Source organism: Dasypus novemcinctus, chromosome 21, assembly GCF_030445035.2.
Source record: "Dasypus novemcinctus isolate mDasNov1 chromosome 21, mDasNov1.1.hap2, whole genome shotgun sequence".
Classification (NCBI taxonomy): Eukaryota; Metazoa; Chordata; class Mammalia; order Cingulata; family Dasypodidae; genus Dasypus; species Dasypus novemcinctus.
Genome location: NC_080693.1, coordinates 38241771 through 38262320, shown reverse-complemented (window position 1 = coordinate 38262320; position 20550 = coordinate 38241771). Strand labels below are relative to the sequence as shown.

The 20550-nt window shown below is 39.2% G+C and overlaps 1 protein-coding gene across 2 annotated transcripts in view; it reads right to left on the bottom strand.

The window, feature by feature from the left end:
- PSMD11 (proteasome 26S subunit, non-ATPase 11) overlaps nt 1–19237 on the bottom strand; it is a 31888-nt gene extending 12651 nt beyond the window's left edge. For both annotated transcript variants that reach the window (XM_023587794.3, XM_058283861.2), the window contains exons 1-6: nt 19080–19237; nt 16604–16705; nt 11145–11269; nt 3960–4031; nt 3485–3542; nt 936–1130 (exon numbers count right to left, since the gene is read on the bottom strand). In XM_023587794.3, the coding sequence (XP_023443562.1) occupies nt 936–1130; nt 3485–3542; nt 3960–4031; nt 11145–11269; nt 16604–16705; nt 19080–19170 (643 nt within the window). In that variant the 5' untranslated portion in view covers nt 19171–19237. The remainder of the gene's footprint in view (nt 1–935; nt 1131–3484; nt 3543–3959; nt 4032–11144; nt 11270–16603; nt 16706–19079) is intronic.
- Between the last annotated feature and the right edge of the window lie 1313 nt (nt 19238–20550).

Below are 20550 nucleotides of genomic sequence, written 5' to 3'. Positions count from 1 at the left end.
AACAAAGACCACATAAAACCAGAGCTTAAAATACAGTCTTCTGGGAAACGGACTTTGGCCCAGTGGTTGGGGCGTCCGTCTACCATATGGGAGGTCCGCGGTTCAAGCCCCGGGCCTCCTTGACCCGTGTGGAGCTGGCCATGCGCGGTGCTGATGCGCGCAGGGAGTGCCGTGCCACGCAAGGGTGTCCCCCGCGTGGGGGAGCCCCACGCGCAAGGAGTGCGCCCGTGAGGAAAGCCGCCCAGCGTGAAAAGAAAGAGCAGCCTGCCCAGGAATGGCGCCGCCCACACTTCCCGTGCAGCTGACGACAACAGAAGCGGACAAAGAAACAAGACGCAGCAAATAGACACCAAGAACAGACAACCAGGGGAGGGGGGGAATTAAATAAATAAATAAAATCTTAAAAAAAAAAAAAAAATACAGTCTTCTGCCTCCAATTCCAGTGCTCTTTCGATAAGGATGCCTAGTTAAAAAAAAAAGCTGCTTAATTTAAGAAAAGTGTTGGCAACCCACAGATTTCTGGCCCCAGCATTCACACACTCCATCAGAAAGCTAACTACCACACTTGCTGATATTAGGGTGTCATTCCTCAGCCCTGATCAGAGGACCTTTGGAAAAACCCCACAAGCTTTATAAAGGTCTCCAAGAGACAAAAGGTCTCCAAGTGCTTAGTCCAATCCTGGAAAGAAGTACTACAATCCTGAATAAGCAACTAAGAGGGAAGTTAAGGGAACTCTTTAAACCCAGGTAAGACCTCATGGCTTGGTAAGGGTAAGTAAAAGAAAGGTAAAACTGGCTTCTTTGAGGATACATGAGAAAGCTTGAGCCCAATTAGCTAATTTTATTCTCCCAGTCCAACCCCTACTTCCCTCCACTGTGAAATGAGACAAATGCTGAGAAAACACATCCCATGGGTAGATACAGGTGTTTGTTACCTGACTGCATGTCCAAGGTGGCCTGCAATTTAGGAGGGCAGTAGATAGCATTTGCTGTGGTTCGAGCTGAGGTCAAGGCAGCTCGAGCTTTTGGCAGGTTACTCAGGGCATGGTATGTTTTGCTTTCTAAAAGCTGTACTTCCACGAGAAGAGCTTTGTCATCCATCTTTTTCAACTCCCGTAGCAACTGAGAACCTAGAGAAGGAAAAGATACACACTCCTGTTAGTCACAATCTTAAAACCCTAATAACATATCTCACTCTCTTACCCTCATAAGAACACTCAGGATAAAGACCTGCCAGAACTAAAAAACAGGATACCTACTATTAGGTCCCAATTTCCCACCAATGCGCTATCTTCCAAAAGAGAAGCAAGGATCTCTTTAAAGCTTCCTTTAACTGAAGGACAACATATAAACTTACTCCTAAGATTTAAATACAGAAAGACTTCACCCAGAAAATGCTGGAACTATTCTCCAGTTCAGACAGGCAATTACTCTCATTCTCTTCCTGTCCAGCAATCAAAATACTCTATAGGGAAGTGGATGTGGCTCAAGCAATTGACCTCCTGCCTAACACACAGGAGGTCCCGGGTCTGGCTCCCGGTGCCTCCTGGAGAAGATGAGCACGACAGTGCACTGGCACGATGGGCAGGCACGCCAAGCTGATGCAACAAGGAGACACAAAGAGAAAAGTCAATGAAAAGACACAACAAAGCAAGGAGCTGAGGTGAATCAAGCAATTGAGCACCTCTCTTCCAAATGGGAGGTCCCCAGGTTCGGTTCCTGGTGCCTCCTAAAGAGAAGACGGACAGACAAGAGAGCACACAGTGAATGGACACAGAGAACAGACAGTGAGTGCAAACAACGCAGGGGGAGGATTGAAAAAAAAAAAAAGACTACTATATAAATGCGAAGAACTGCCAAATAGGAATTTGATTATCCAGGAAGAATTATAGTCTAAATGGAAATTAAATAACTAAATCAATTTATTTCATTCTTAGGGATTATGCCCAATAGTTAGAGCTCTTATATAAAAATTAAAATTGTGTTATATAATTTCTATTATATTTGAATTAGTATTTACATTTATAAATGTTTGTTGTTATACCATCTATTTTTTATCATTGATTATATTAAATCAAGCCTGGCTCTTTTTTTTTCTTTAGTTATGTCAGTAAAAAGAATTTATTTGGCAATAAAAAGGAATGAAGTACTAATACATGCTATAACATGGATAAATCTATGTTAAATGGAAGCAGTCAGTCACAAAGACCACACACTGTATGATTCCATTTATATGAAATGTCGAGAATAGACATATCTACAGAAAGTAGATTAGTGTTCGCCTAGGGCTGGGGGGCATGAACAATTAATGGGAACTGACTGCTAACAGTATATGGTGTCTTTCTGGGATTATGAAAATGTTCTGACATTAGTTAGTGCTGAGGGCTTTTAATGTTGGAGTTGTGATTTTGGAGTTTGATGCTGAAGACTTAAACTGGAGCCCTGGGAAGTCAGCACACAGAGGAAAAAGAAGCCAGCCCAGGAAGGAAGGAACCTTGAACCCAGAAAAAAGCAAGCCCTAGGAATGGAGGAACCCAGGAAGCCTGAACCCTCACAGATGTCGGCAGCCATCTTACTCCAAATAGACTTTAGTGAGAGAAGTAACTTATGCTTTATGGCCTGTAAGCTCCTACCCCAAATAAATACCCTTTATAAAAGCAAAAAAAAAGATAGTGCTGATGTTTGCACAACTCTGAATACACTAAAAAAAAGTGTTCACTGAAATGTACACTTTAAAGGATAAATTTTATAGTATGTAAATTTTATCTCAACAAAGCTGTATATATATTTTAAAAGCTACTAAAAGGTTGAATCACATGATATTGCGACTTTTGCAGGCTAAAATTAAAATATTGGCAACTTTTTCGACTTAACAGATCATTAAAGCCATGTTCTTCCATCTGGGGAAATTACTCCAGATATGTCCATTAAAAAAAAAAAAACAAGCAATGGGGAAGATTTTAGATGTTTAAAAGTCCACATAGGGGAAAGTCCACTTGAGCTTCCATATATTTTTGTACCCAATTAATTTCTAGATTTTTAAAATAGCACAGGTTTTACTTAAAACTTTAAAAACTTTTCAGAAACGTTAAAAAATTAAGTAGAAACAGATATCGTAAGCATGGCAGCCAGTAAAACATTTGCAATTTAACAACTAATTCTGAAATTTAAGGTGCTATATGCAAAATGAAAATATACACTGACAAAAAATTCAGTATTATAAGGAAATGGATTTTACTGACCAAAAGAAATGAGCTTAAAAACTGGTTCTTTTACTCTCTAAATTTGACAGATTACCTCTAGTTTCCTAGAACTTCCAAATGGCATTTTTTCATGATAGAGTCAGTAAATGTGAGCCACCTTAAATCCTTCTTAGAAATATACAATATAAATTATGAGTAGATAATTAATAAAAGGAGTCAGATTCAGAATACATTCATTTAGCCAGCTAAGGTAAGTTTTTAATTTCTATCGGCTTACTTACCCAAATGCAATGCTTCCTGGTACCTCTTGGTATCAAAATACAAAGACACCAGTCTCGCCTGGAAAAGAAAAGGCATTGATTGATGAGAAGGGGAAAAAAAAGCTGAAGAAAAAAAATCAAAGATTGACAGTCAAAGAACTGTTACTGTTGAATATACAAGACCTGATGATAATATCAAATTCAGCATAGAAGCGATCTAGCCCACAGTACTGTGGCTGTCTCCTGTCATGGCCAGTGACTATTAACTTTACAACACTGTCACCTGTTACGGTCAATGACGGTTAACTTTACCATGTTGCTGCTTACTTCTCTGAGCCAAGCAGGTCTCAAAACTTCAACCAGGGCAATTGTCATTAGTGGAACAACTATGAAAATTCTTTAGGTGCTTGAGTAATACAAAGTTGCTGAAAATACTTTTGATGAGGATAGTGTCTAATGCCTAGAACTTGAAATGAGAACTAATCTAAGCACATACCTCCAAAGCTTGGCGTAGGAAAGTTCTTTTCTCTGATTTGGCCCACTCGATGCACTCTAAACACAACTCAACCTGCAATACGGAGACAGTACATTCAATGCTATGTGCTCAAATTCTTGCCACAAACCTAGCTTTGGAGAACAGGTCTAACTTCCTCCTTGCATCTATTATCCATGTTGCACTATAAAATGTCTCAGGGTACATATCCTGATATACAGTATCGCAGTGTATAATGGCTACATTATAATGGAAAATCAACTTGGCTTTTTACAAATATTTTGTGCTTAGACTGTGTTCTTTTGATAAAGACATTCGAGACTCTTCTACCTTCCCAGGAGATGTAGCCCTGAAAACAAGATCTCTATGATGGCTTAGCAATTATTAAAGAAGAAATTTTCCCCTGAATAGTTTGAGCAGTAATGATAATGTGGCAGTGTGAATATACTGGAGAGAAATTCTCAGCCTAAGCACAAATACCTTGTTCCTAATAGTTGCTTATAAGACTCAACACAGCTGTCTAGTTCCCTTTAAGATTCTAAGAACTTCAACTAACCAACTTACCATCACTCTTAAAGATATGACAAATTTACCTTGCATTAAACAGATTAAAAGGAAATTAGAATTAGCCAAACACTTAAAAGGGGTTTTAAGCTTTAAAGGCACTTTGAACTCCTTGTTGTATGTGCCACCTAAGCAGCGATATAAGGTGCAAAGTAACTAATTTAAGGTAGTAATGGTCTAGCATACCACCAATATCCGGACGTATTAGTTTGGACAGAGTAAATAATAAGTACTGCAGATCTTCTATTACTTTTGTTACTGCAAGTTTTATATTAAGATTCCTAATCAGAGCATAAAACAAAAAGAAATTAAATGAGAACCTAGGCTTTCCAGAGAACTAATTGTTAATATAATACATTTTTTAAGCAAATTCAAAGTTTTCTTAAGAGGTACCAAAAAGGAGGGAAAACTAAATGGACATAATCTAAATTGGCAAGATTTTTTGCCTTTTGACCCTAAGTCCAAAATCACTAAATAAATTTATGACATTACATATAGTATCTGGGAGGATTCAAACGATTCAGTGAAATCTTTGGAGCTCCTCCTTGGAGCCCCCTGGTGGCTTACTTAATCTCCAAGTCTAAACTCAACTGATTGTAAAAATTCTACAAAAAACTAGCATTTCTTAGAACCAAAAAGTAAAACGATGTCAATCGTAATTTCAAGGTTTTGAGTTATGTTCTGAAAAGCCAAGTTCAAGTAAGAGTTCCTGAAATGAATGTAAATGAATATATTTCACTGAATCTTTTTAGCAAAGACAATGCAGTCTTTAGCCCTGCATATGTTGGCCTACTAAGAAATGCTCATCATCGCGGTCACCCAGGTAGCTTTTCAAACTATAGAAAAATGAATGCCTGGGCTCCTGAATCAGTAGTCTGGAATAGAGCTTGGCAATTCTGATGTCCATCACTGGTTAAGAGATACCGAATAATAGTACTCCAACACCCAGCCACTGTCATTTTCTGTAGTCCAGCTATTGTGACTTGCCCAAGGTTACATAGCAGCCACTGGGACCAGAACTCGCCCCTATGCCAGTGCTCTTTCTACCTTACATGCCTTAAGTTCAGGTCAGTACAAACATTTTTTCTCCATCAAGGATTTTTTTTTTCAGCATGAACTAGGTATATGTTATCAATTACATGGCATATGATTTGCATTATGTAGAGTTTTAGTTGATGAAACCATACCTCAATTCTAAAGAAAAATAAAAACTGCCACAAACTATTATTTTGCTTGAGTGGCTTTGTGCTTTGTTAATTGTAACAATGATAAAGGAAATAAGAATATACAAGAAGCCCATGCTCCTGGATAAAGACTTGAGTACAAAAGCCTGATATGGTCAAATTAGATATTTAGGTTTTAAATCAATACACTTAACCATTAAAAAACAACGAAACACTTTTATTACCTAAATTCCTATCAGGAAAAAATAACTCTTATTCCAAATGTGAAATTCTCTAGCACAAGTCCCTTTTTTCCATTGAAACAATTGTGGGGTTTGTTTTTAAAGAGGCACCAGAGATTGAATCTGGGACCTCAGATGTAGGAAGCAGGCACTCAACATCTGAGCTAGATCTGCTCCCACAAACAAATGTTTTTTTTTTGTTTTGTTTTGTTTTGTTTTAAAGATTTATTTATTTATTTAATTTCCCCCCCTCCCCTGGTTGTCTGTTCTTGGTGTCTATTTGTTGCGTCTTGTTTCTTTGTCTGCTTTTGTTTCTTTGTCCGCTTCTGTTGTCATCAGCGGCACAGGAAGTGTGGGCGGCGCCATTCCTGGGCAGGCTGCTCTTTCTTTTCACGCTGGGCGGCTTTCCTCACGGGCGCACTCCTTGCGCGTGGGGCGCGGGGGACACCCTTGCGTGGCACGGCACTCCTTGCGCGCATCAGCGCTGCGCATGGCCAGCTCCACACGGGTCAAGGAGGCCCGGGGCTTGAACCGCGGACCTCCCATATGGTAGACGGACGCCCTAACCACTGGGCCAAAGTCCGTTTCCCACAAATGTTTTTGATAACATGAATTTTGATGTGCAGTTTCTTAGAAATAGATTATATTTCAGTTGCACAGCCTGTACCAACAAATGGCTTCCCACAGGCAACTCCCTTGAGGTCCCTGAAAATTAAGGTTAATTCTGGCAGTTCACTTCACTGTTTGGCAAGGATTTAATTCAATCTCCTTTTCTTTCTGCCCCCCATCCCACTTCTCCACTCTGTTTCTCTTACCAATCACCCCATCCTCACCTTCCATGCCGACTCTTCCACACATATACCTCACTTTCTAGGCTCCAAACCTTAGTACTAAAATTGGCCTGATCCTAACCTGAGTCATAATCAACTCTGGGACTATTCCAAGCTGAAGACTGTTCTGTAAATACATCTGGCTTATGGTTAGTCCTGAAATAGAAAAAGGCAAGGAAAATCCCATCTCTCAAACGACTGGAGCCAAATTTCATAACACAAAACTCTTGGCTTTCCTAACAAAGTTCTAAAACTTCGTATTTTGCTTAAGAACACTCCTTTCTCATCATCTACTCAAAGAATTTTAAAAGAACCTAGATCTTTCCAAGACAAAGACTATATCCAATTTCCCAAAATCAGAGCCTTTAAGTCACCTAGATAAATGTATTTACAAAGCCCCATGCTTACCTCTTCAATGAACTTACATTTTAATTCAACAAAATATGCCTGAGGATCTATCATGGGGAAGGCATAATCCATACATAAATTAATCCATTTATTCCTTTGACACAAAACTACTCTAAGTGCCTGGACAGAGCAGTGAATAGGGCAAAGAAGCTAGGTTCATGGAACTTACAGCTAAATAGGACCTATGTTAACAAATAAGCAACATAAGAAGGAAAAAGTGAAGCCTTAATAAGGCATTTTAGATAGAGGGATCAAGGAAGGTCTCCAAGGAAGTGAGATGTGAGAAAAGACTTGGGGTAATATTTGCATACATAAGACTATTTTTCTTTGAACAAATGTATGTCAGTGTCACAAGATGATAATATCTGGCAAAACAAAAAACAGAAAACAAAGAATAAAACAAAAACATTATGCTAAATGAAAGAAATCAGACATAAAGTACTACATACTGTATGATTCCATTTATATAAAATGTAAAACCATCCCAGAATTCTCAGGATTGGGGATTAAAATATGGACCAGAGTGGACTTACTAGTAAGCTACTATAGACTTATTGTGACTCTAGCAATGAAAGAAATTATATCATTGATATGGAGACAGTGACCATGGGAGATGCTGAAATCAGGGAGAGGGAAAAAGAGGTGTAATATGGAGGCATTTTAAGGACTTGGAATTGTCCTAAATGACACTGCAATGACAGATACAGGCCATTATATATCCTGCCATAACCTACAGAATTAAGTGGGAAAGAGTATAAACTACAATGTAAACTATAATCTATGCTTAGTGGCAATGCTCCAAAATGTGTTCATAAATTGCAATGAACTAATGAAAGAAGTTGTTATTGTAGAGAAAAGTAGAAGGTGTGGGAAATGGGGCATATGGGAATCCCTTATATTTTTTATGTAACATTTTATATAATCTAAGTATCTTTTTAAAATAAATAAAAAATATATTATAAAAAATGTAAAATAAATCAATTTATAAAGATGGAATTGGATTAGTGGTTATGTAGGGCTGGGAAAGGATAGAGAAACTGAGAGGTAACTGTTAAGGGGGTGTGGAGTTTTTCTTTTTGTAGTAATGAAATTGTTTAAAAAATTTTTTTTAATTACTTCTTTTTTTAAAAAAAAGATTTATTTATTTATTTAATCCCCCCTCTCCCCTGGTTGTCTGTTCTCTGTGTCTATTTGCTGCATCTTGTTTCTTTGTCCACTTCTGTTGTCGTCAGCGGCATGGGAAGTGTGGGCAGCACCATTCCTGGACAGGCTGCACTTTCTTTCGCGCTGGGCGGCTCTCCTTATGGGGTGCACTCCTTGCGCATGGGGCTCCCCTACGCGGGGGACACCCTTGCGTGGCATGGTACTCCTTGCGCACATCAGCACTGCGCATGGGTCAGCTCCACACAGGTCAAGGAGGCCCGGGGTTTGAACCACGGACCTCCCATGTGGTAGACGGATGCCCTAACAACTGGGCCAAGTCCGTTTTCCCTGTTTTAAAATTTTTTGTAGTGGATGCACAACACTGTGATTATATTAAAAGCCACTGACTGTACACTTTGGATAGATTGTATGGTATGTGAATATATCTCAATAAAACTGCTTTAAAGAAGAAGGAGGAAAGGAAAGAAGAGAAATGAGTGTACAAATTATTAAGGGGGAAAATTGATTTTAAAAGAAAATCAACAAGGGAAAATTTCAGAGGAGGTAGAACTTAAGATGGGACTACAAACGGGAAAGGTACAGCATGAGAAAGTGAAGAGATAGGCATGTAGGGCTTGTTGGGCAAACAGTCAGACATCTAATATGGCCGACATATTCGGTATGTTTAGAAGAGTACGGGAGAGCAAGCTGCTGGAGTAGGCAGAACTGTAGACAACTGTAACTACCTCATCTTGCAGGCAATAGAAATTGAAGGCATTGAAGGCTAAAGTCAGGGGAGAAGGAAAAAAGGAATAAAATGATCAGATGTCTACTTGGTAAATTATTGGACAATGCTGATAGATGGGGTAGAATGAGACTTTTGTAATCCAAGTAAGAAATAATTAGGAACCAAACTAGATAACAGTAGAGAGAGAACAAATACAAAAGAGGTGGAAAAGCAGACCTTGAAGAAAGTTGAACTGACAGAATTTAACAAATAGCTGGATATTGAGTTTGAGGTGCAGGTGAGACCACCTGTAGGATTAGTGATCTGTTCTGAAACAAGCAAATAATCTTTAATCTACAGACATTAACTAAAAGTGCTGCTATGTGGCCTACAACTATGGTTGTAGTCAAAAGCTAAATTTGCTAAGCATCAAAATATAACAGAATTTATACTAAAATAACACTAATAAAATGACATACTGCCTGATAGTATTTCCTTTCACCCTAAGAAAAGAAGGAAAGGTTTCTAACTTATTGGCGATAATGTAGTGTGAAATGAACAATGGCAACAGGCAAACATAGTTAAAGAAAAATCTAACCAGCCATCAAGCCACATGATAAAGGCCAGTTAATCCCACTAGCCAACTACAGGAGAGCACTAAACTATGATTCAGATAGACTTCTACAAAAGGACTCAGAGCAGAATTGATCATTAAACAAATGCAGCTCTATCCACTGAGTCAGCTCTATACTGTGGGAAGGTACAAGTAACAAAGACTTCAGTGTGCAAAAGAATAGCCTGGATAATTAATTTTCCTGCCTAAAAAGTTCCAAGTAACATTTACTGGTCAGTCCACTCTAAGGTACTCTTTTCAAACAAAAGATAGCACCAGTCTCATGTGAACAAAGTACAAGGGAAAAAAATGTTGGGGTTAGATAAGACACCCCTAGGAAAAACCACTTTTTCTTTTAAATTATTCATAAAAATAATTCTGTTTTCGTTCAAAAGGCAGCCTGATCTACCTTTAATCTAACATAGTTCTGCCAGAAACAAATGAATTTGAACACTGCTCTATAAATGAAAGTTCTCTTAGTTTATAGTATTTAAACTAGGCTTCAAAGGGGAAACATCTGTCCTAGGTTTCTGAAATTCCTCACTATTTACCTAATAAGTTACTAAGGCCTTTCATATCTTTTATTTGTATACCCACAGAGGCTTCAACAAACAATTAGACATATAATCAACTAGGAATTACAACCCCTACCCACCTTATACTACCTCACATTTCATTATTTGTTTATTGCCTGCCTTCTCCATTAAAATATAATCCTAAAAAGAGCAATGACTCTGTTATTTTACAGCTGCATTCCCCACAACAGAGCCTAAAACAAAGCAGGCACTCAATGAGCATTCACTGGTGTTATCTATAGGAAAGACAACCATACCCTTTCAACAAACAGATTCAAGCAAACACAATATACCCTGCTTGAATCTGCCACTTTTTGCAGAATAATTTTTAATTTTGGTATATGTCTCCTTCTAGCAAATTGCAGAAAATACAAGCTATCTTTGAAAAGGTAGGAAGAGGCTCCATGAATCCAGAGGCACTCTTTGATACAACTCAGGGTCTAGCGTAAACTTGTAGAGGAGATGAACAGAACACCAGTCATTTCTGCACACGAGACACAAATAGATGGATGCTCAACCCCTAATAAAGGCATATATACAGTACAAAACATGCCAAGAAGGGATGCCACAAGATTTAACTAGTGCTCACAAGGAACTCTGTGACACAGGATAAAAGGTACCACAGACACAGAAAACATCACAAAGGTGTGGCAATACAATACCTCAAAGACAAGAATCAGTTTGTGACCCTGATGTAATGAGGATTCCAGGGACCACTGACAATCTCCACTTACTTACAAAGCAAAGCATGGAACAGACCCAAAGTATCAAATGCCCTGTAACAAAGAGACACTGACACGATAAGTCCTGAATTGTCCTCCCAGCTGTCACTGCCACAGTAGTACCAAACTCCAGGCAGGCATTTCTTTCACGGAAACAGACTTTTTTCCATATTGTCTCTTTCTGTTATTAAGGTAGCTTACCTCCTGCCCTGTAGCTGCTTCCATATCAAGAAACAGATCAAGAAGAGATCGGACCAGACGAGCTGCTTTAGCCTTGCTGATAGAATTCAAGAAGGGTCGCACATACTTCAGGAGTCCTCCAAGCTCTGTGTGGAAGGCAATTCAGAAAGGAAATAGTAAAGATTACTATTAGGGACAAAATATGCATTAAAAGAACTGACCAAGATCCTAACATCAGTACTTACATAACTGGAATCAGTCTAAATGAAACTTATTAGAGGAACTTAAAGCATTCCCAGCAGGTAAGAGAATAGCAAAAGTTAACACTATATACCAAATTTGCATTCTTTCTCCCACGCACCCACTGAATTATTATGATGGCCCTGGGGCGGGGGGGGGCCGGGAATTAATTTCTCTCTGCCTTGTTTAAACATTTTGATTCAATAAAAATTGCAAAGTACTCATACTTTCTAGAAAGCAATTTTCAAGAACATTAAATATGTTGTGCCCCTACACCCATCTTTGACAAAATCACTTCCCTAAAACCAACAAATATAAGCAGACTATGGGAGCAATTTTTTGTTTTCAATTTGTATGTCTGCTTTAGCAGTTTCCCTTAGATAGCTTTCAATTCCAGGTCCCCTTTACTCTCCTTTCCCTCAGTACTTCCCAGTTTATCTTTTCAGCAATATCATTTCCCCAGCACTCTTTTGAATAAACTTTTCACATAGAAGTTAGGGTACTTTACCCTTAAACTTCTACTATACCCTTTTAAAAGTCTTCATTAATCTGCAAACCATAAATCTTAAAAATTGTGACCAAGAAAATGTCCACAACAGAGCTTATTTCTCCCAACAAAAGAGGGTGGGACAGGAACTCTAAGAGAGAGTCTGTAGAAACAAAATTAAGCTAGAGCTATGCTTGTCAAAGAGTAAAAATTAGAGAATGTTTCAACTAAACAACTAAGAAAGCATCTCTGGAATGTAGGTTAAAATTACTTTAGTGCCACTGCCTCTTTAATATACTCCAATTGTAGACTCACCCTCCTGAGAACTCTAATTCAGGGCAAAGCACACCTCACCCTCCTAAGAACACTAATTTGGAGTCCTAAAGTCCTCATCTACCTGAAAAGTCACAGGATGCATGGGACTGTGTCAGATACTAAAGGAGCTTTACACAGAAAGGAAAAGTTCATCTCCTCCTACCTCCAGCTGACCTTTGATTCTCAGTGTTTAAGACTTTTTCCCATTCTGCCACCCCATTATCCCTGTAGACTACACACACTCCCCTACTTTCATATCTCATACATACAGCAATTCCATCTGAAAAATTTCCCCATCTTCTCAACCTATGTAAATCTCAGATATCCTTTTAGGTCCAACTAAAATCTTACTGAGTCTTCCATGCTAACTCCAGTCTAGTCATTTCTCTCCCTCAAATTCCTTTTGAATTCATGCAAATTTAAATTATATTACATAATCATAGCTTTTTAAAAGCACCCTAGCGCAATGTCCCTTTTCCCACTATGCTTGACAGCAGTGTTCAGAAAGCAGCCTTTTCCATTGCTGTCAAACCAAATTTTTATTATATATTTAAAGCACAAAGCTATACTCACCTTCCACATGGCTTCAAATAACTTTCCCTTTCTCCAAGCCATTTCAACTGCTTCTCCAATGTCCTGGTTTCTAGATTCCTTATCATCTTAGTTGCCTTCCTTTGAACAAACTCTAGTTTGCAAACGTACAGCTTACATGTGGTACTCAAAACTGAAAACTGCAAGTAGTCTCTGACCATAGAATATGAGGCTTAATTCTCTTGATGTGGCCACCACATATAACATAAGATAGCACATTCTGCTTTTTTCTAATAGCACTTTATTGAGACAGAGTTCATTAAGGTCATTTTTGCATAGACTACTGTCAAGACAGGTACTTCCTCCCCTCCCTCCCCCCCACCCCCCGCTTCTGTTTTGATAAGTACTTTTATATAACTTTAAACTTAACAAAATTGAATTTAATCTTGTTAGATTTAGCAATAACTCTGAATCTTAATTCTGTCCTCTACTGTCCTGAATCATCTACAAAAATAAGCATATCTTCTGAAATATTTTAGCCATGACGCCAATTAAAATGCTGACCAGAAGAACAAGGACAGATCTCTATAACATGACACTAGAGACTTCCTTCCAGGTCGACAAATGCTCCATTTATTAACATGTTTTAGATACAGTTATTCAGACCACTGTAAATCCATAACCTGTACCTGTCATATTAATATTATGACAAATGTTCAAATACCCTGTTTACACCAAATCTGTAATCTATATCATTCCTTTAGTTCATAAAATAGCAAACTTTTCCTGTGCAAGGTCAGATAGTAAATATTTTTGGCTTTGTGGGCTATATGATGTCTGTCTCAGCTACGCAATGAAGCCATTGTAGTACAAAAGCAGTCAGGCAGTAAACTTTTTATTAACAAAAATAAATATTCACATAAATCTTTATTTACAAAAACAGGTGGCAGACCACAGTCTGCAAATCTACTTGTCTGATAAGGTTAACCAAAAAGAACCAAGGAGAGTTTGGAATAATCCGTTCTTAATAAACCCAATGTTTTAAGCAATTAAAATTTGCTTATCAAATAATCTGTCCCAGAATTTTACTGTGGATTACCAGTTTGTAGCATCTGGAATGTATTCTTTTCACTACCTTTTTAAAAAGTGGAATAACATTTGCCCATCCTCAATTTCCTTATACCTCTCCACCTTTCATGAATTTTCTCAGAATAAAAAAGTGGCTCTATAATTACATCTGCTAGAACTATTCTTTGGTTGGGTATTAAGAGACAGAAGTTGTCAGAGCCTGGAGACTTGAACTTATTTAAAGAGACTACCTGCTCTCTCTTCTCTCACCTACCTTGGCTTTAATTCTCTCTTTCTGATGTTATTTCTATCTTTTTCAGTTTGAAAATCATTTTCCTTCCTGGAAAAGGCAGAAGCGAAACATGAGCTAAGCAATTCTGCCTTTCTCTCCAGCATCTGCTAACATTACAATACTATCTCCAAGAACTGAGTCTTATTCTTCTTACCCCAACAGAGAAACAAATGATCTCTTAGATGCAATTTTTCAAACAACTTAATTTTTCATTTTAGTCTACTACTCTTTTCTATTCATTCTTGGTTACGTTCCGCTTCTTTCCATTTTCTGTACTGAATAATATTTTTTTTAATTCCCATAAAATTATACTGACTTCTTCCTCCTATTCTTACTAGAATTATCTTCAATTATCTGAGCAGAATTCCTATTTTAGAACCTAAAAGAACTCAACATATTCCTTTTAAGAGACTCAGGCTATGAAATCCACAGATCCTGAGTTTAGGAATCATGTCTGATGATACTCAGCACTACTTTCAATCAATCATACTCATCAGACATCATCTTATTCACCAATTTCACAAATGACTATTGTCAGTCAGGGAATGTATCAAACTTTTTGAGTAGAATACTTAGCACAGTGCTTGGCATTTATTAAATGCATGATAAAACAAAATTGAAGATGAATGGAACAGAAATATTATCTGTTCTCAAGGAGCTCAAAAATTCAAAGGAAACAAACAACACAAACATATCAGTTATTAATATCAAAGATAGGTAAATGAATGTAAGCCCCAAGTTCTCCCTTGGGTTTCTATAGTACCTATCTATATTCATCAAACCCTTTCTTAGAAAACAATAAGTAACCTGCAGAAGTTTTTGTTGAAACTTCTTACCTCACTCTTCCCTATTCTTATAGGTTTAGCTATACACTTGTAAACATCTCAGGTATTGGGTCACAAAGAGGTAAGAATAAAGTAAATATGAAATAGGGATTTAAAGCAAATCAGCAACATTTTTGGATGAAAATTTCTTAATCAACAACTATACTACCTACTGTTGGTAATTATCCATGCCATGGAAGAAAGCAGAGATTTGGATATTTTTTTTTTAAAGTTTAAATCACTTCACCTGGCTTTACAATTCTTTCAGAAAATTTACCTTAATTTTTGCTTGACCTAATTATCAAAACTGTTTGCAGCCTCCAAGTTAGCATTAACTAACAGGCAAAAGGAATCCATAAACATGTTAAATAAGAGGGAAGTGAGTCTAAGATGAAAAAAGCTCCATTTACAATCCATAAGTGGACAACTGTAGGAAAGCAATAATTTCTATGCCATGAGCTCTTAAGTGGGACTAAATAGGTTCAAATCCTGGTTCTATCATTTGCCAGCTGAATAGCATTGGGTTAAGTTATTTAACTTTTCTACACTTAGTTTCCTCCTGTGTAAAATGGATAATAGCACTTACCTTATCAAATTGTTTCAAGGAGTCAATGAACTAAACCATGTTTGTGCTTAAAACAGTAACTGGTTAACAGTAAGCATTCAAAAACAATTAGGTGTGATTTTTCTTATTATAAATATTTTTAAGAATGCTATTCTAAATAAGATACAAGATCCATGCAAATACATCCTGCCAATTTCATAAATCTTTACTCAACTTTCTATTGATTGAGCCTAATAACTAACACATTACTTATGCTTAACTGGAAAAGATCTTAGTTGTCAAATTCACAAGTTTTGTTAACTTACACCCATCATTCCCTTGGATATAAGAGATGTACTTTCTAATCAGATAAGTTCTAAATTCCCTTTAGAGTTGACCATGTTTTAAGTTTAAGCAGGGTGCAATTGTAGCTGAGTGGCTGAGTGGCTGCTTTGCAAGTACAAGGTCCTGGGTTCACTCCCCAGTACCTCCTCAAAAGAATAAAAATAAAAAGTAAAAAAGTTTAAGCAGACTTCTCTCCAAATACTATTATCATTTTAATGGCCAGAGGTCTGTTCTGGTCAACAGGACTTTCTCCTAAACCCAAGGACACACCCATTTCTAAACATCATCTCAAACCTAGCCAGTCAACGGTTCAATTACAACTAGAATGTCTGGGCAACCATATGCACAAAGTTCTAGGTACCAATGAAGAATCTTGGGAAGGCTCTGTCCATGAAATGTTTCACTCATTCTGTACCAGGAAAAACGCCCAGCGAGTCAATCAGATGCAAAATCTTTAGTCATCTTCAAGTGGGGGGTCTAAAGTCATTCTCAATCTTAAACACAACAGAGCTGCTCAGTAAAGTCACTGGACACTGCTGCTGGATGTAATGGAATACAATGAGATTCCAAAAAGATGAAAACCAGAAACCACAGATCACTTTAGCCCAAATAGAAACAAGATTTCCCCTCACTTACAGAAAACTCTTCCATGAAGAAACTGAGCTTAAAGGTCATTTAATTTTCTCCTAAAAAAATGAAGTTCAACAAGTTGCCAAGAAAATAAAACTGAATTATACCACCAATGAACTGAGTGTGTGAATGCATTCCTATGTTCCTTCACTCCAACAAAAACTAAAACTGCAAAGGAGAAAGCAATCCATTTGTAGCACTTACCTGCAGCTTGTCCAGTCTTTGCCAGGAGAGACCCCAGTTCCAGGATGCTCTGCTCTTTGACCTGCACTGCCTCCTCATCATTCTCCTGTATGTCACGCTTTACTGGGAGGGGAAAATGCAGACCCTCTTAACATTCTGACAAAAAAATGAAGACTGAGGAAATGTCTCACAAGACCCACTGCAAGCCCAAAATTAGCCACCAAAAGATAAATTCTAGATTGTTTTAAAAAAAAAGGGGGGGGGGGAGGGAGGAAGAAAAGAAAAAACGCAATTAAGAACAAAATGATCGTGCATATGTAGGGTATGTCCCATGTAAATCATGAAAATAAAATCTCTGATTTTAACTGTGCCTTTTCATTCTATCAATTAGAATTTCCCTTACCCATAAACACTTGAGATTTCTGTTGCAATCAATTGGTTAAACTAAGATTAAAACAAAAAAAGGAGGTCCTTCATACTTGTGGTGCTAACCCCCATGTAAGCCACTATGTTATGTGAAAACATTAAACATGCCTGTTCATTTACCTGCCATAAACTAAACTCAAAAGACCAAGTTACTGAAGACTGTAGTCAAGTCTTTAAATAAACTATACATCTGTGGAAAGCTTGAATCAATGGCTGTGTTAGGGATAAACAGTTCTACAAAGCCATCCAAGAAAACAAAATATCGAAGCTCCAGTGTAATCTTGAACACTTAGGAGGGACTTACTTACACTTACACTTAGGAGGGACTACTGCTTTGTAATGGATTCAGGTTCTGTTAAAACAACTTTGTGCTATCTGTCCCACTTCTAACAGTTAATAACTATTCTATCACTCCAAAATCAAATGGCCTCTCCAAGTTTGTAGTGATTAGCTTAGTGATAATCATCACTAGTTATTATTTTTCTTACAAAGCATCATGACTTGACAAAAACCAATATTTTGGTACTCCATGATGGAGTCTGGGGTAAAAAGGCTGTCAACCATTATGACTCAACCTTATGTACTCTAATAGGGAAGCTTTCAGAGAATTCTCCTAATACACTGGGCAAGCAAGAAATACTTTAATATCATAATTTCTACTCTGTAAAAAACAAAATATTAGGCAGTAGGGTAGCAAAAATTTAAAATTCATGCTTCTCACATTAGTTCTACTTAGTTTATATTCACAGAATAAAAGTACAAATGTTCCAATTATTGAAATGACTCTAGTTCTGTAATTTTAAGATTTAAGATAAGAACTTCAAAAAGAAACACCCTTTATCAATACCATTCATTCACAGATAAATGACCTCCTCTCCTTCTCCAGAATCCCCCTAAAGACACCAAGATCTTGTCACTGTTCTTTCTCCATACAAGTCAAGAGTACCAAAATTCAACAGACTAATAAAAGTCAACATACATGCCAACATCTTGGCCATCCCACCATGCACATGCATCCTCACACTACTTGTTGATCCATTTCTAGTCTTCTCAAACTACATTATTAAAAAGATCACATTACTACATGTGCAGTGCACAGTTATCCCGTGCCCTAATCGAACCCTTAATGATTGGACATTCTAAGCGCTCTCTGTCGTCCTAAGTTTATTTCTGTTCACACTTGAATCTCAGTAGAAAACTCGCGGAAGCAACGGGCTGGGGCTCCCGTTTCAATTTTCCTATTGTGTGCAGTTGCTATACAAGCAGTGTTAAAAAATTTTTCTTTAGTTTTCTCCAGCAATGTGCAGCCGGCCGGTTCCAAGAGTTGCCTCAACTTCGCTGCTGACAGCTAACTCCCTGAACTCAATTCCAACCTCAACAGGGGAGACTGGGACGATTAGTCACCTCTCTAGCCGGGCGGTCCCAACCCAACACCTCGTTCTTACAACCTACTTGGGAGCAAAGGAACTCTCGGCCACCTCCTCAAATTAAATGCCAAAACCAAGTGCGCATCCCTTCTGTATTTCCCACATTCCGCTTTGAGCCTGGGGAGAAATAGCAGCTCCGAGCGTCCCGTGGATAGGAAACTCCAAGAGGAAAGCGAGCGCTCGCGCTCCCACCCCAGACAGGCTGTGCTGATAACGACGGCGGGAAATGCCAGTCCTGAGCGGGTTTCGCCACGGCCCTTAAACTCGGTTTCTCAGACCAGTTAGCAACAAGCCTGCCGGCCGGCATTGCTCACTATCCTGGGCCATCCCATGCGGGCTAGAGAGGGGGACAACGCTGGGGAAAGGTGGGGGCCCCAACCCGGCTACTATCCCACCCCACACTGAGTCCACCGTGAGTCAGCGGCCGCTGAATGGACGCGGGAGTGGCTCGGAGCTTCCCACCAGAGTAGGACCCAGAGAGGTCCTGGGAGCCCCGAGCGGCCTGTGCCCCCGGCCCGGCCCCCTCACACACACAGTGAGTCAGCAGCACGAGAGCCGGCTAGCCTGGCCGGGCTCCGCCGCCGCCGACCAACACAGGCCGAGATGGACTAGCGGAGACAGGCAGGGGACGCGGCGGCCTTTACCGATGGAATGGAGAATGTCGATAGAGGCCTCCCGGTCGGTGCTGAGTAGAGACTGGGCTCTCTGGAACTCCACCACCGCCGCCGCCGCCATCTTACCGCTCTCACAGTGTCTCCGGCCGCGGCCCCCGACGCCGGAAACACACACCCGGAAGGCCCGCCCTCACGTCCCTCTCGCCCTCCCGCCCGCCGGTACCTACTCACTCCTAGTTCCTAGAACACCACGGGAATTGTAGTCTCTCTGCCTGCCGGGTTGGGGGACGAAGGGCGTGGGTGAATGCTGGGGAGTCGAGAGGAGGGCATCAAGCTCTCCAGCACCCCCTAGCGGCTGGCACGCGAGGAAAACAGGCGATGCCTCAGAAGTCTGAAACTCAAAACTAGTCCCCATCCATCCCAAGGTAGGCCCCTTAACTCTGACTCCACTAGCTAACACTTGGCTAGCTATTCAATGAAAGCTTTTGGCTTTCTTTGCAGCTTCCATGTTTAATCAACCATTCATCCAGTGCAATAAACGGGCTTATAAACTGCCCACTTTGTAGCAAAGAATAGATCCATTCAAAATGAATTCGTGTCTAAAAACACTTGTGCGACACATACACACCACACACACACTTTTTCCAGGCTCGAATCCTACAGTATCCTAGCCAGCCTATGCTCAAACCCACCTGTGTCAGAGAAAACTCTGCCTTTCCCAAGCAGCTCATTCAGTCTTGTCACAGCACTGGATGTTAGAAAATGAAATGTCATCTTTCACCCATTCACTCAATAAATACCCCTTGGAGGTTACATAAAAGTCAAAAAGCTATAGCAATTACCCAGCCCAAGAAAGAAAAAACAGATTTTTCTTCCCAATATCTCCAGTTCCTTGAACTAAAATCACATATGTCTGAAAGACTGTCAAATAGAAAGGAAAAAGACATTCCATGTGACCACTAAGAGTTGGACTAAGGGAGGTGCTAAAAATGTACAGAGGCAGTTCAATATGAGGAATACCTTTCTCCAAGTGACAACAATCCAAAAATTGAATATGCTGTCCCATAAAAGGAACCTGAAAAGAGAACCAGAATGTTAATGGGCTATAAAACCCCTAAGTTGAGAACAGGCCATAAGAAAAGCTTTCAGTAGTTGCATCCCTTCACTAAAAAGTGACAAGACCAATTCTATAACCTTCATCTACCTCCAGCCTTGAAAAGGGTCACAAAAATTCAAAAGGAATTCATCAGAAGACAGTCATAGGAATAGAGAGGATACAGTGCTCACCTCACTACAGAGAGTGGGTACCACAAAAGACTGGAGCTGTCTGCCAGAACTTTCTCCCAATCTGAAGAGGCTTGCTCCCTGCAGAAACTAATAAGACCATTTCTGTACAACCACCAGGGAGAGAGTTTTGAGGTGAATCAGACCTGTGCCTCCAGAAGTTTGAAGGCATTTGTGCATGTGGAGATGGGTATCCAGCTCTGTCCTGCTGAATTCT